This window comes from Orbicella franksi, chromosome 13 (assembly GCF_964199315.1).
Source record: "Orbicella franksi chromosome 13, jaOrbFran1.1, whole genome shotgun sequence".
In the NCBI taxonomy this organism is placed as follows: domain Eukaryota; kingdom Metazoa; phylum Cnidaria; class Anthozoa; order Scleractinia; family Merulinidae; genus Orbicella; species Orbicella franksi.
The window spans coordinates 2,010,936-2,027,455 of record NC_138157.1 but is presented as its reverse complement, the minus strand read 5'-3'; the positions used below and the strand labels follow the sequence as shown (position 1 = coordinate 2,027,455).

At 38.4% G+C, this 16,520-nt stretch overlaps 2 protein-coding genes and 1 pseudogene across 2 annotated transcripts; all 3 read left to right on the top strand.

Moving 5' to 3' along the window:
- Positions 1-2,463: 2,463 nt before the first annotated feature.
- Positions 2,464-3,774, top strand: LOC145465732 (uncharacterized). Its single transcript, XM_081449500.1, has 2 exons — positions 2,464-2,778; positions 3,301-3,774. The coding sequence occupies exons 1-2, from the start codon at positions 2,568-2,570 to the stop codon at positions 3,492-3,494; spliced, it is 405 nt and encodes a 134-aa protein (XP_081305626.1). The 5' UTR covers positions 2,464-2,567; the 3' UTR covers positions 3,495-3,774.
- On the top strand, positions 3,599-7,202 carry LOC145466230 (microfibril-associated glycoprotein 4 pseudogene; annotated as a pseudogene).
- A 3,278-nt stretch (positions 7,203-10,480) lies between these two features.
- Positions 10,481-15,764, top strand: LOC145465735 (microfibril-associated glycoprotein 4-like). Its single transcript, XM_081449502.1, has 5 exons — positions 10,481-11,286; positions 12,109-12,365; positions 12,608-12,722; positions 13,592-13,972; positions 14,247-15,764. The coding sequence occupies exons 1-5, from the start codon at positions 11,193-11,195 to the stop codon at positions 14,510-14,512; spliced, it is 1,113 nt and encodes a 370-aa protein (XP_081305628.1). The 5' UTR covers positions 10,481-11,192; the 3' UTR covers positions 14,513-15,764.
- Positions 15,765-16,520: the final 756 nt, after the last annotated feature.

The window sequence follows — 16,520 nt, the reverse complement described above, 5'->3', positions numbered from 1 at the left end:
GAAAGTAAAACATTGCCTTAACTTGACAATATTAGGAAGCCATTAAACATTCCCTATCAAATTCGTCAAAATTAAAACTTTTCCTCTAGTTTAACTTATCCTCGTCAAAAGTGAGAAAAACTTCCGTTCCTCGCGGGACGAATAGAAGGCCGAATTTTTTTTTTTTTCTTATCCACTAGCTATTCAAGAACTCGCATAAACTAACCTGACGTTTTCGTGAATCTTTGTAAGGAATTTACATGCCTTTAGTATAACGGCCAGAACTTTCTCTTTTTGGAGATGACTGTGGCCGACCACTGCTCTCTCGTAATAAATGGCAACAGTTAAAATTACCTTTGGCTGCTGTGGTGGCCGTCTCAGAGAACGCCGAGGTAAGTAGTTGCACCATCCACTGATGCCATCCAATTTTGAGATCTTTAGACATTTTACGAAGGGAGTACATGTGATTTTCTGTTTATCATCCCGCCATAATTTCCCGCATCTTACCCGTCAAAATGAACAAATCCTTCTCCCGCCAAGTGTTTTATCCTGCATCCCACCATTAAAATTTCTGTCATCCCGCATCCCGTATCCCGCATCCAAACCTGTGTTAGACACTCCTCTTTATAGTTCTCATGACGTTCAATATCTTTCTCTAAACGTAATTAAACAGGTATGGAACGATAAAGATTACAGGTTATTGCCTACACTAAACTGTTGTATAACTACACGCACCACGAAAAATCCCTAGCTAACACAATCCCAGCAATAGTTTTTCTTTACTCAGATTTGAATCTTCAATATTCAAACTTGAATGTTTTTGCTTTACACCCAAGTTTCTTGCTAAACGAACTTGGGAAAGTCTCACTTCAGAGCCCAGAGTCTTGACGCCCAATTTGTTGGATCATAAGAGATTTATACCGCTCTCAAAATTTCCCGAAATTAAGAGTTGTTCTTTCAAAACTAAAATTAACTAAAAGAAATTCAACCCATCTTTTATCGGTGACTATAAGAGAACGGCCATTTCAAAGCAAATGATTTAAACTTCCTCGATAGTTTTTCATCATATAATTTTAAGTTTTTGCCAAGGAAAGCATTTGCTAGGGCATTGTCAAGGTGGTTAGAATATTATTATCACACAAATGCCCAGTCATTTATCTTTATGGCAGATATTAAGGTCACCATGGCAACGAGGCACCCGTTAGCTTTAAGAACTTATAATTCAAAAACGACTCGGTGAAACACATTGTTTATTATTGAATTGTAATATGCATTTTAAGATAAAACTCCTTTGCAAAGTTGAAAAAAATCCTTTCGTGAATTCAGAGTCACCTTTTTAGAATTGTCGAAAATTTAACATGAGCCCCTTAACAGAATATTTTAAACTTTACAAAGAGTTTTATCTTTACATGCTTGTCACATTTCGATAACAAAATATAAGGGTCGCCAAGTCGTTGCTTTATTAATAAGGTCCTAACTTTTTAGCAGGTTTTACTGCTCCTATATGGTAGCCTATTAAGTCACAAAGATAAGCTAAATATGTTCACCAATAATTGGGCATGATTGTGATACCACTATCAACATCACTTGATAAAGATTGGTAGTATTGATCTATCAAAGTATAACCAGCCACCTCAAATATTCTTTTTGTGGTTTAATTCTTACATAATTTCCCACAAAGGGAACACCGCGTGTTGCAAATAAACCATAACAACTAGTGAATGTCGAAAGCATTGTCTGAAATTATTTCACACGCAGACAGGAACATAAACAAAACGCCCTTTCTAAAAACATCAATTTATTTTCCCCAAAACAGCGCGGCTACGAGATCAGTGCAGGGTGTAGCGGGAACACAAAAGGAAGAATTAGAAACAGAATTAGAAACATTAATGACATCCTGGGGCTGGTTTTACAAAAAAGAAAGCTTTTCACTATTAATTCAAATTTGAATAAAGGAAAATTAAGTAGTTCTTACTAACATTGCCCGGAGGTCTTCAATTTTCGAATAAAATATAAAGTTACATTTCATCATAATAGTTTGCTGCAGCTGGTGTGCAAGCTGCTTATGCTCATTAACAGGCTGAGCTTTGCAAGACCCCCATCACAGTATCTCGCCCAACCGCTATCTTTCAGTAAGTTTATATTGGTTGTTAATTCTGCTATTTACAAAACTTAACTCACCCACAACGTATGTTGCAAAAATGTTTTTATAATACTCGTACTGTATGATACTATTTTCTATTTTATTTCTCTGTTACGTTGCCATAAAAAATCGAGGAAGAAGAAAACGTGAGCCAGAAAGGTTAGTGCAACCAAGGACTTTAAAAAACTCCGGCTTTCAAGTACCCAAGACAAGCCAGAAAGAGCCAATGATTTTTTGGTGGAGCCTATTAATTGAACGATGCCTTGAGTTTCGTGAATGTCTTTCCTAAAATTAGTAGTTTTGTTTGTGTTAATCTCCCCACAGTTACAAATTAAAAGTCCCGGAAAATGCTGTGGACCGTTCGCTGCTTTTTTCTCTTCGCCGGCTTCTGTATGGATCGGTATCTGCTGGCAAGCAATGCAGAGAGGAACGGAGCATAAATGGGATGGCTCTACAGGGGTTCATCTTGAAAAAGTTCTTCGCTAGAGCTCTTCACGAGTGTGATATAAGCTGTGAAACAGAAATCACCTGTCAAAGCTATAACTACGTCTTAGGAGAAAAGTCGTGCGAACTAAATAACCGCACCAAGGAGGCAAGGCCCGAACATTTCCGCTCAGATCCGGCACGGTTTTACAAAAGACGCTTGAGCAACCGGGGTATGTGCGAAAAAAATAAGAAAGTTTAAACTCAGATTCGAATATCAACCGGAAGTCCAATGCTATCGCCAAAGGAAGAATATAAAACTTCCATTTTCTGTCATTGTTTTAAAAGTGTCTGTGCTTACGATTTCTATTAATGCCTAAAATTTTCCCGAAATAATGAAACGTTGTTTTCCCGAAAATTTAATGCTCTTTAATGCTCTTGAAGGGCTTTTTCCTTCGAGAGGAATTTCTAACTAGTGCCAAATTTTAATTGGGCCCATTTGCAAAATTTTCGCAAATTTCATCCCTGAAAGTCTTCTGGGTAATGGTTCCCTGAAAGTAATTACTTATTTTATTTCTATGTCGGCGTATCTCGATGAAATGATGACTTTTTCCCAGTTTTTATTATTTATTAAAATCAAGATTTCTGTGGACAGCTATCAGCCTCGATCGACAGAAACACTGTATTTATCATAATAGCAACCAGTATAATTGGTAAATTTGTATTTTTTTTCCTGTCTTTTTTTTTGATCCAAGCTCCTCTGGGTTCTATTCCGGAGCTCCCAGCGCATTCATGTCAGGAAATAAAGGCAAGCGAAGGCATAGACACCATTAGCAGCAAGTACTGGCTGGATCCAACTGTGAATGGAAAGGCAGTTTTGGTTTATTGTGACATGGACTTAAAAGGTTACTCACAATCAACTTTAATGCCATTTCAGTGTTGTTTTTAGTATGACTTGGGTTTTGATTTTGTTGATTTCGTCTCTGTTTAAAATAGAAGTAAACTCCTGGACTTCTCTATGAGTATCACAGCATTTTCATCTTCTTGATAACAATGAAAAGTTCTTTTTTAATCGTTTGCAATGCAGATGTCGATGAATGTATCACCGGCAACCATGACTGTGACGTGAATGCAAACTGCACCAACACTGTTGGCGGACATAACTGTACTTGTAGGGAAGGATTTACTGGAGATGGTCGCTCATGTTCAGGTTGACTCATCTTTTCGTGTAAAACGTCTGCTATCTCTTGGATAGGATAATCTTTATTTATAAGATTTGCCTCATTGCATAAGCGGTACAGTTTCTGATGGAGCTACAGAAAGTGTTCTGAACATTGAAAGGGCATAGTATGATTTACTGTCCCAAGGAATTTGAGCCCGATGTATCGAATACTTTCCGTGTGCGACGCGGGTTTAGAAACTCCAAATTTTACAAAGAATATATGAGCTCATTAGCGCTTTTGCCACCCAGAAAATTTTGCAGTTTTGTAAAGCCAATTTCCCCTCGAATATTTCAACCAAAGAGCCAAGAATTTCACCAATTACTAAGTGTGACAAGCTCTTTAGATGTTTGTAGTCAATTCGTGTCTACCGTGATGCCTTCTCTGCACAAAGTCGTATGTTAATGAGGAAAAATGTAAACAATGACATCAACAAAGATTCTCCTATAGTATCTCGCTTACGAAATACCCTTCTTGGGAAGTGGTTCGTTTGACTACATTATTGGAATCATCAGGCGCCGTCCGTTGTTTCTAAGACAAAGAATTGACAGCCGGGTCGATGCCAAAACCGATTTGAACTCTACTCAGTCCAACTATCATTACTTTGTTATATGACGGAGAAATTACTTCACTGTGATTAACTGAAAGTAGACAAATTCAGAGTTATTACAATGCTGTGCAACCTAATGCAGGTGCCCTCGTATATGTTAGTCATTAAGAAAACAGTCCTATGAAAATACGCGCGCTGACTGGTTAAAAATCATGTTTCTATAACTCGATGGAAACACAGAACTAGCATGAGCTGTTGACGTTGTGATGGTGCGAGCAAAGGGAATTTACATCTATTATCAAAGTAGACAAGCTGTTTTTCTTTTTTCGTCGCGGTGTTTTCTAAAAGAAATAGAAAACATGTTTTCCGTGTTTCTATCGAGTTATAGAAACACTCGCGAAAGTTTGGGAGAACTCGAAAAAGCTGGGGAAAAACTCGCCTGCGGCTCGTGTTCCCACAGCATTTCTTGTTCTCCCAAACTTCCACTGGTGTGTCTATAACTCGATAGAAACAGGGTACATGTAGTCGTAAGAAAGCTCGAGATATTTGCACTCTCATAATGGCTTGGACAATTTTCGGAGAATTTTCAAATATCACTCGTAGTGGAAATTGTCAATCGTAATTGCATATGGATCAGTGTACACAAAAGTAAGTTCCTATCGCCATATTTGTACTGCGCCTGCAGGGTCTCCGCAAATTAAAACATTTCTTCCAGGTGAAAACTTCAGCGCCATATCGAAATTTTCATCATTGCGTTTCTCTTGCAGCCTATAACTGTGGTGAAATCTACAAATCTGGTCAAAGAAAAGACGGTGTGTACACCATCAAACCTGACAACTTGCCTGCCTTTGATGTCTTTTGTGACCAAACAACAGCCGGTGGGGGATGGACAGTGTTCCAGAAGAGACTGAACGGTTCTGTTGATTTTTTTCTTCACTGGAGCGATTATAAAGTTGGTTTTGGTGACCTGAATGGTGAATTTTGGCTCGGACTGGACAAAATTCACCGCCTGACCTCAGATGATAACAGCATGCTGCGTGTTGACTTGGAAGACTTTGAAGGGAATACTTCTTATGCCGAGTACGATAAGTTCAGGGTTATGAGTGAGAATCACAAGTACAAGCTGAAACCCGGTTCATACTCAGGTGAACCACTTTTCGTTTCGTGTCAGCTCAGATTGTTGAAGCCATAGCTGTATCCTTTACGCAACAGTTATCGGGATAAAATTCCGGGATTCAAAACAACAACTTTGGCTGCTGAAAGTAAAGTTTGAAAAGTGAACTTTTCAACAAAACCCCAGCAACAAATAGAAACCCTTAACCCGCGATCTTGCCTTTTCAAAATAAGGCATTCATATTTCTTGCTTTCTATGTTGTTTTTTTTTTTTCATTCTTTTTCTATATCATAATCCGTTCAATGTCGAGGAAAAGGTTGTTGTTATTCATCGTGGTAGATGCAATAATAAAGTATATTATCGTTTGTCTCACGATGTAGTCACTTGAGATGTAGATCGCGACGTTTCGACTGCTTACTGCTAGTCTTCTTCAGGCGATAAGGTCGACTAATTGCACAGTATCATTTATATCACAAAGGTCGGCTGTGATTGGTGTATTTCGATCCTCCTATTGTTCCATTGTTCCGGCGAGTAGCTGTTCCCTCAGTGGTCCGCTGTTGTACCGTTCTCCTGTTGTTGTGTTTCTTGATCGTGGGTATCCATGCTTCAGGAATTTCAATTCCACTGTCCCTGTTGATGTTGTTAGGGTGAAGTCGACCTTATCGCCTGAAGAAGACTAGCAGTAAGCAGTCGAAACGTCGCGATCTACATCTCAAGTGACTACATCGTGAGACAAACGATAATACACTTTATTATCATAATCCGTTATTTACAGGTGGTCATAGTTACCCTCATACTTGTCGTTTGTTTCCTTGTCCAGTCATTCTGCTCTATCGTTACCATCCCCGCCACTCTCGACAACACGCACCTTCAACAATTGATCGCTCGAACAACTGATTTCGTTTCGTCATCATCTTTGTCTTGCGCATGATAGTTAATCATTTTTTTCTGTAATGTTTTAGGAACTGCTGGTGACTCTCTTTTTTATCATCGCGGTCAACCATTCACAACTCGCCATCAAGATAATGATAACAGCTGGAACCGCAACTGTGCCAGGGTTTTTCACGGAGGCTGGTGGTACAACAACTGTCACAAATCTAACCTGAATGGCATCTATCGTCACGAAAATCCCTCGCCCGATTCCGATAGTGTGAACTGGAAGCACTGGAAGGGAAACTTCTACTCCCTGAAGAGGACCGAGATGAAAATAAGACCAGTGAATTTCTGAACTTTCATGTTTTGCTTTTCTAAGAGGCTTTTGTCAAAAACAAAGAGAGGGTGTGGTATAAGACGTATAACTGTAAATTACTTTGCAGCTGAAAATGGGGATATTTTAAAATTGGTTAGTTCGGATTGTTATATGCCCTACTTAAATTTGAAAACTGAGCACTGAATTCTGAATGATACCATTGGTTAGATAGCAAGCTTACCCCAATCGACCGTCTACCACTCACCGCATGCACTGTCTTCAGTTAGTAGAGAGAAAACGCGGAAAGGGGAGATACTACTCCCTGAAGAGGACCGAGATGAAAATAAGACAAGTGGATTTCTGAACTTTCATATTGCATGTTTTGCTTTTCTTAAGAAGCATTTGTCAAAACCAAGAGAGCTGGGGTGAGAAATAACTGTAACTAACTTTACAGTTGAAGATGGGGATATTTAAAAATTGTTTAATTTGAATTGTAATATACTGCGCTTGAATTTAAAACCCGAGCACTGAAATTAAAATGATGTCGTTGAGTGGACAGCATGCTATGATTGACCGTCTATTACTCACCATACGCACTGTTTTCAGTTAGAAAAGACCCAAAAAAATAGAAGCTATTATAAACAGAACCTCGAGAGAAGTTTACAATGCTCCCTAGTATAAAGGAACGTAACTGATCTTCAAGGAATGTTTAAAACCAACTCATTTTAAGGAAAATTGAAAAAATATGAAAATAGTCAAAAAAGTTTTTTTCATCGGATTAAGGCTGATTATATTCCTGCACCGAATTTGAGCTTAGCTTCTTTTCTAAAGGAATTAAGGAGGCTGCCTCAAAATATCAATTGTTCAGTACTGGCATTTTTTTAATGTACCCGCCTGTATCAAGCGCGATTGAGGGTACTGAGTAAAACTCCCAATGTGAACTAAACGTACAATTTAACAAGCAAGTCGTTCAACTCTGGATTAATGACGCTTACAAAACAGTAAAATAACGAATTCCACTTCTTATAAACAACGTGTTGATTTATACCAGGAGGTTTTTCAGAAGATAACGAAATTGCTCGGCATAATTGCGACTTCAGATTCCAAGGTTTTTGCAAAAAGAGTGGAATTGTGATCTTTTGTACGCTAGATCACTTATTTCTGTAAAATAGATTCGTTCAGCTTAAGTAAAGTCGACTAACTGCTAGTTTGAAAGAATTCAACTACTGTCAGAGTATTTCAATAATGTTCATATGAAAAAAATCAAAATGCTATGCAGAGCTATGCATGTATACTGTCGAGTCAACCGCACGGTTGGCCGAGAAATATTGAGCTTAATCTCAAAGTATTTCAATTTGCTGGTAAACATTTTAAAATATTATGCAGAGCCATGTGTAATAGATTCATGTACCTTACAGTATGGTGGTATCGTTTGCTTGCCGGATAGGCTTTCTGTCAATTAATGTATACGTGTAAAAGAAAAAATATCAAAATGCACCATTGTTTAACTACTGAAAATACCTTTATCAAGTTTATAGTCATAAGGGTAGTGATTGTATAGCAAAATTTAGTAGAGGATGTAGGTTTAAATAATCACACAGAAATTACTTACAGTCAAGATTTTGCAGTGAAAAAATGATTTAAAATGTGGTACATAATTTAAATAAAGGCGTTTAAATAAATTTCGAGTTGTGTACTGTATTATTTTTGTATAGAAGGGTTTTCTGCGGGGTGAGCACATTTTTGGACAGGCTGCTTACACACTCCATGGCAACTGAAAGACATTCCTTAGAAGGTGTGGTTAACGGAAGGAGTTCCTCAGGCCCCGTCTGCACTACGCCGAAGGAATTTAAAAACGGAGGTTTCTTTTTACGGTTAGGCCTACCGTCCACACTAATCCGTCACGAAAACGGAGCTTTTCAAAAACGTTCTTCAAATCAGAAGAATTTAAAAACGCCGGCTTTTCGTTCTCGTGTGGATGGAAAAAGTTTTGAAAACACACTTAATAAACTGCAAAGCCATGAACGAAGATCCTGCCAAACGTTGGATCTCACAGGAGATCTAATCAAAGTAAAACGATGAGAAGTCAAAGACTACTGCAAGGCCGACACAAGGTCGTTTATTCAAAACAATATTTCGGCTGGCCAGACAAGCGTTCTTCAGGTTTAGATGCTACTAAATTATAAAAATGAAGTTGCAATATTATATAATGGTGGATGTCGTAACACATGTTTCGAAACTAAAAGAAGTGGCGGAAAAGAAGAACGGTTCACTGACCGAGTTTTCCTTAAACACAAATCCAAAATGATCGTTGATTGTTGCGTTTTCAAATTCCTCCGGCGTAGAGTGGATGGCAAACATTTGATGCGTTTTCAGAGTGAAAGCTCCGTTTTCAAACTCTTCCAGCGTAGTGTGGACGGGGCATTACCCATCCACGCCGATGAAGAATGACTAACATTACTTCTCTTTGATCTTGTAAATATGGTTGTACATCACAGCCTGACGTTTTGCATGCGGCAACTTCCACTTCAATTAAAAATTTAGTAAGTTAAATTTGGAATGATTACCTTTCGCATTATCTGTCTGTTGGGTCTTAATTATCTATATTTTAGGATTTTGCAATTAGGACTGCTGCTAGTTAGTTAAAAGTTTACTGTAGACAGATGCAAAATTGTGCCCTCTAGGAGCAAATGTATTAAATATTAAGTTTCGACAAATTAAGTTGCAGTGTTAAATAACGTTTTTTAACGAAGGACTCAATGCAAGAAGAAATACACACAATTTACTGGGTTTTTTAACCAGCTTTGGAGTAAATAACTGAAACTAAACATTAAGGCCATGCAATAGACTTGCCCGCAAGCCAATTTGCGAAAGCACAACCCGAAAAGAGAATAATTTCCGCTTAGCTCAAAACCGGAATGCGAAGGGCGCGATGTAGGGGTGTGTAGGATTTTGAGGAAGTCGAATTTTGCAAAGAACTAATGGAGTCAAGGAGGGCTCAAATAGAGCTGTTTAGCCAAATTAACGCAGTCTATTTTCATAAAACATTCCGTTGTGCAATTCTGCTTTAACCAATGATGTTTGATCTCGAGATTAGGCCAAATAAGTTTTTTTTTTTTTTTTCTATTTTTTTCCAAAAGAAACCAAAGACTGGATGGGTAACAATTTCTAAAACAAGATTTGAACGGACTTACAAAGATTGTGCTGTAATTCTCGCGTATTCAATAATGATTGAAGAAGATGTTGAGCTAAATGAAAGCACACTTTTTCCTTTAGGCTGATTGCATAACATTTGCAGGTGGTAATTAGGTGAAAAAATAATCCGAATGTGATACATGTAAATACTGGGAAGTCAACAACAAGACGTTTACAAGTTTACGACTGTGTTTCCTGCTGCGTTTCAATGCATCGGTGTTTTTTAATCTCGTTGGGAACAAAATTCCCTTTTCCAGGTTATATCTACCTGACGCAGAAGGCATCCCCATTTTTTACGATTACATACATACATACATAATCTTTATTTAAGCACGGTGAAAATTTCGTCAGCTTAAAACTACGGAATACATTTAATGCCTAATGTCTAATATAATAAAAAATAATTAAATAAAAAAGCTGCTTTCCACGAATGCCGTTCCTTATACATCTCCTTTGAGTAGGCGTTTAAATTGCCTCAGGGACTCTGTTTCCGTTCAGTCGAGAGGATGGCTGTTCCAAAGAATGGCGCCTCAATAGCTAAAGCTATTTTCAATGGACAATGGAATTACTTTTATAATAGTTGGTGCGCGGCAGCGAACAAGAAAAATGCAATCAATATCTTGCAATCAATATGATGCGCGCTAGTAATTTTAAAAATTCTCGAAACGTATGAAGAAATCATTAATCATAAAAAACCTATGCCAGTGAATAACTAGGACTTGGGTTATTAACGCATCAAACTTTGTTTAACTTATTTTTATTCTGTCCGACTGTTTATTCTCATCTGCCCCAACAGGTGGCAAATATTCATTAACAAAAACTGGCAGAATCCTATTGAAGGCGATGTTACTTCCCAGGACGGTATCACAATAAATGGTTTTCAATAGAAACCCAAGATCATAAGATAATAGTTGACTCTACTGGAACTTTTAAATATAGTTAAATTGAAATTCAAGGTCGATTTTGCAGCCGGTAGTCATGACATCAACATGGCCTCCGGGGAAACTAAACACCTTTTAAGTTTCAGAGACCATTGTAGGATTACAGTGGAATTGAGAAAATATTCAACAGAAACCGTCACGAAGCTTGTCTATCTTTTATTACAAACAATCCAAACCAATTCCGTTACCCTCGGTGTTCCGATCTACAGAGGTGTAAACTCTGAAGTTAGCATAAATTACTTATTCACTAAAGTAAACATTGCCTTAATTTGACAATATAAGGCATTCTATTAACCTAATCATAAACATTCCATCAAATTGGTCAAAACAGGAACCTCCGCTCTAATTATAACTTCTCCCCGTCGAAAGTGAAAATGCGTACAGGCTGACCCAGCTCACAAGCGTTCGCTTTGCACACTTCTCTCCGAATTCGGAAGAATGGCTCCTTTGGAGATTCAGCATGACATTTCTACCATCTTTTGCCTTTGTATCTCGTTTGGAAACATTTTCCTATTATGTTGTGGTTGCTTTGGTAAGTGTTCCTCTCTTAATTGGCACAGTTTCTTAGTTTGCGCTCTACAAAGGTTCTAATATTTCTGCCAAATTGATTTTGTTTCCGAGACATTATATCGCTTTAGTCGAAAATCCAAGTTGTGTTATTTCTTCCTTTTAGCATATCAGATGTGGAACACATGTAAACGCAGGCAAACCGGCTTATTTTACTCGTTCGTACGGGGAGATCTTTGAACTGGCGTTTTCACTCAGACAAATAACATTTTGCAGGGAAAGAATTTATAATTTTTCATTCAAACTTAACCGAGCTGGGAAAACGTTTCTAAGGTATTTTTTCCAGATCCGATCTTCACCATGGATATAACGTTTGGTAATTTTAATCATATTAGGAAGATTTACTGTCTTTGAAAGCCCTGATGGACTGTATAAAAAATACAGATAGAACACTTTACCATTCCCTTTTAAAACTTCCGCAAGAATTCGCATCATTCTGTTTTTGCTTCTTCTGATAACAGCCCTTGTGGATATTCTTTTATACATTCCAAAAACTCTGGGATGGCGATACAAACGATCTGCCCATGTGAGCAGGACACAAAAACGTTTTATCAGAGTAATAATTTGTGTAACGGGAAATGTACTGAAAAAAATACTGATAAACGTTAACAGTCTTCCTCTCCCTTCTCCCTTATGATACCAGCACTTACGGATATTCTTTCCCCAATTGAAAAAGAGTGGCTTGGAAATATCGACAAATAAAAACGATCAAACCGTGTGAGCAGGAGGCAAATACGTTTTATCAGAGTAAGTCATTTTGATATTTTATTTTTGTTTATTCACACAGACGACGAATGCCGCAACATTATATTCAAGGAGCCAGTTGCAAACAGAGCAATGAAGAATCACGTGATTAGGAGTGAGGAGGTCCCTAATGAAGGGACCTGTCGACTGTTGTGTTATATGGAGCCTAATTGTGTGTCCATTAATTTGGGACCTTCAGATGGAGGAAAACACAAGTGCGATTTGAATAATGCAACCGATGAAAACCAATTGACCATCTTCCTTGCTGATGAGCCATCTTTCACCTATCTTGCAATTGAGGTAATGTAATATAGTCTTTAATCATTGAAAAGAAGTATGCTGAATATTTTCAGCGATACAGATGACATTTCGTTGTTACACAAGGCAAGAAAGCTCAGACTAAAAATATAACAATTATAGTTATTCATTGATATTTCTTTCTATCCTGATTAGAAAATATATCATGATAAGTGTTGTATTTATATGTGAATAACAAAAAAATCATTAATTTGCTTCTCTCGTTTCTTTTTCCCTCGTAACAGAATTCCTGTAGTAGCAGCCCATGTTTGAACAATGGCACATGTCAAGCTGGATTCACCAGTAAAGGTTTTCGTTGTCTTTGTCGCCCTGGATTCACTGGAACAACTTGCAATGAAAGTAATGTATAATGATAATGAGTGGCGGATCTAGGGGAGGGGCCCGGGAGGCCCGCCCCCCTCCTTATTCTGGGTAAAAATGAGAAATCACAGAGGGAAGAAAAGTCGGCAGGGCAAGCAAAACAAAACCCGGGCCCCCTTCCCCTTGGCTCTAGGTCTGGATCCGCCACTGATAATTTACGCATATCAGTTACGAAAAGTTTAAAAAGTTCAATCCCCGGAGACCCAGAAACAGTTTGTGGGGAGGAGACAAAGTCGAATAGGCGAGCAAACAGCGCCAAACAGTAAGAGAGGAAACGAGAAGCCCATAGAGACAGAGTATTACCGGGCCAAATCCAAACAGCTTTATGTATATGATGAACACTGCTTCCTGACAAGGCAGAGAGAAACCTTAATTATTATTCTGCCCAAGCGGCGGGCAGCTGGCTCAGGGTCGATCTCGTGCTTGGACACGAAGCCCACACAAAGACAAGTTTGTATCACCATATTTGTGTGACTTAGCAGCACGTATTTTATGCTGGTTGGAAGGACTTGTTTATTCGAGGTGAAATCGATTAAGCCCAATGTAAAGCCTAACCGCAAGTAGCCTAGACTACTTTAGGCTTACCGGAGTGCCATTCAGGCTAATCAAAGTGCTGACAAGAGACTACATGGTCTCTTGATTCTTAGGAAACTCACTTGAACTTTAATGGCGATATTTCAACCTCCAACCTGCAAAACTGGAATACCTGCTCGTGACTGCGTTTGCGTCGCCGTTTCGTCTGGCACTCAAACCATAAAGTGCACTTACGCTGCCTCCGCGAATGGAAATATTATTTCAGGTAGAACTTACGCCATATCAAAATTTCTATCATTTCTTTTCTTTTTCAGCTTATAGAAACTGCGGCGAAATCTACAAATCTGGTGAAAGAAAAGACGGTGTTTACACCATCAAACCTGACAACTTGCCTGCCTTTGATGTCTTTTGTGACCAAACAACAGCCGGTGGAGGGTGGACAGTGTTCCAGAAGAGACTGGACGGTTCTGTTGATTTTTTCCTTAACTGGAGCGATTACAAAGTTGGTTTTGGTGATCTGAATGGTGAATTTTGGCTCGGGCTGGACAAAATCCACCGCCTGACCTCTGATAATAACAGCATGCTGCGTGTGGACTTGGAAGACTTTGAAGGGAATACTGCTTATGCCGAGTATAACAAGTTTGGTGTTATGAGTGAGAATGACAAGTACAAGTTGATCCTCGGCTCTTACTCAGGTGATTCGCTTCGTTTCTATTCGCTAAGTTGTAGAAACAACACCTTTGTAAATTCATTCAGTTATGCATACAAAATCTTGTGGCTAAAATAACAGTTAGAACTACTGAAAGTTTGGAAGAGAATCCATCCCGGGGGGGGGGAGACTCCCCGGACCACCATCCCCACTCTCGACAACTTACAGGTGTAGCAAAGATTGCTGGGACAACTGATTTCTTTCGTTATTACCTTTTTCTTCCGCATGATAGTTAATCATTTCTTTCTGTAATGTTTTAGGAACTGCTGGTAACTCTCTTTTTTATCATCGCGGTCAACCGTTTACAACTCGTGATCAAGATAATGATAACCATGAGGACAAAAACTGTGCCAGTATTCGTCACGGAGCCTGGTGGTACAAGAGGTGTCACAAATCTAACCTGAATGGTATCTATCGTCACGAAAATCCCTCTCGCATATCGGATGGTGTGAACTGGAAAACCTGGAAGGCAGGAAATTACTCCCTGAAGAGGACCGAGATGAAAATAAGACCAGTGAATTTCTGAACTTTCATGTTTTGCTTTTCTTAAGAGGCTTTTGTCAAAACCAAGCGAAGGTGTGGTATAAGACGTATAACTGTAAATTACTTTACAATTGAAGATAAGGATATTTTAAAATTGTTTAATTCGGATTGTAATATGCTCTACTTAAATTTAAAAACTAAGCACTGAATTCTAAATGATACCATTGGTTAGATAGCAAGCTTACCCCAATCGACCGACCACTCACCGCATGCACTGTCTTCAGTTAGTAGAGAGAAAACGCGGAAAAATCACAAACTATGGTGAACAGAACCTCGAGAGATGTTTACAATGTACTCTAGAATAAAGGAACGTAACTGATCTTCAAAGAATGCGTAAAACCAATTTATTTCAAGGAAAATTGAAAAAAATAAAAAACAGTCCGAAGATTTTCATCGGGTTAAGGTCGATTAAGGAATCTCTCAGTGTTAATTTATTTCTGCGCCGAATTTGAGCTCAGAGACCTTGTCTCAAAATATCAATTGCTACTGGCATTAATTTTAATATACCCGCCTGTATCAAGCATGATCAAGGATACTGACTAAATAAATTCGCATTGTGAACTAAACATACAATTTAACAAACCAGTCGTTCAACTCTGGCTTAGTCACAATTACAAAACAGTAAAATAACGAATTCCACTTCTTATAAACAACATCTTGATTTATACCAGGAGTTTTTCCAGAAGATAACGAATTTACTCGGTATAATCGCGACATAAACTTCCAGGGTTTTGCAAAAGGTGTGGAATTGTGATCCTTTGTACGCTAGATCACTTATCTCTGTAAAATAGATTCGTCCAGAGACATACCTGCTAGTCAGAAAGAATTCAGCTACTGTCAGAGTATTTCAATAATGTACATGTGAAAACAATCAAAATGCTATGCAGAGCTATGTACTTCAATGCTGGTAAACATTTTAAAATACTATGCAGAGCCATGTGTAATAGATTCATGTACCTTACAGTATGGTGGTATCATTTGCTTGCCGGATAGGCTTTCTGTCAATTAATGTATACGTGAAAATAGCCGCTTCATCAAGTTTATAGTCATAAGGGTAGTGATCGTAAAGGCAAAATTTAGTAGAGAATGTAGGTTTAAATAATCACACAGAAATTAATAACAGTCAGGAGGTTGCAGTGAAAATATAATTTTAAAATGTTGCACATGATTTAAATAAAGGCGTTTAAATAAATTTCGATTTGTGTACTGTATTACTTTTATATAGAAGGGCTTTCTGCGGGGCGAGCACACTTTTGGACAGGCTGCCTACACACTCCATGGCAACTGAAAGACATTCCTTAGAAGGTGTGGTTAACGGAAGGAGTTTCTCAGGCCCCGTTCACACTACGCCGAAGGAATTTGAATTCTACGGTTAATTAAGCCTACCGTCCACGCTAATCTGTCACGAAAACGGAGCTTTTCGACAACGCTCTTCAAACCGGAGGGATTTAAAAACGCCGGCTTTTCACCGGTTCTCGAATGGACAGAAAGTTTTGAAAACACATTAAATAAAGTGCAAAGCCGTGAACGAAGATCCTGCCAAACGTTGGATCTCACAGGAGATCTAATCAAACTAAAACGATGAGAAGTCAAAGACTACTGCAAGGCTGACACAACGTCGTATCAATATTTCAGCTGGCAAGACCAGCCTTCTTCAGGTTTAGATGTTACTAAATTATAAAAATAAAATTACAATATTATATAATGGTGGAAGTCGTAACACATATTTCGAAACTAAAAGGAGTGGAGGAAATGACGAGCAAGGCGTTGAGTTCACTGAACGAGTTTTCCTCAAACACAAATCCAAAATGACCGGTGATTGTTGCGTTTTCAAATTCCTCCAGCGTAGTGTGGATGAAAAACATTTGATGCGTTTTCAGGACGAAACCTCCGATTTCAAACTCTTCCAGCGTAGTGTGGAAGAGGCATTACCCATCCACGCTCTTTACTTATCTATTGTGTTCTTTGGAACACGACTACACTACCTCTAA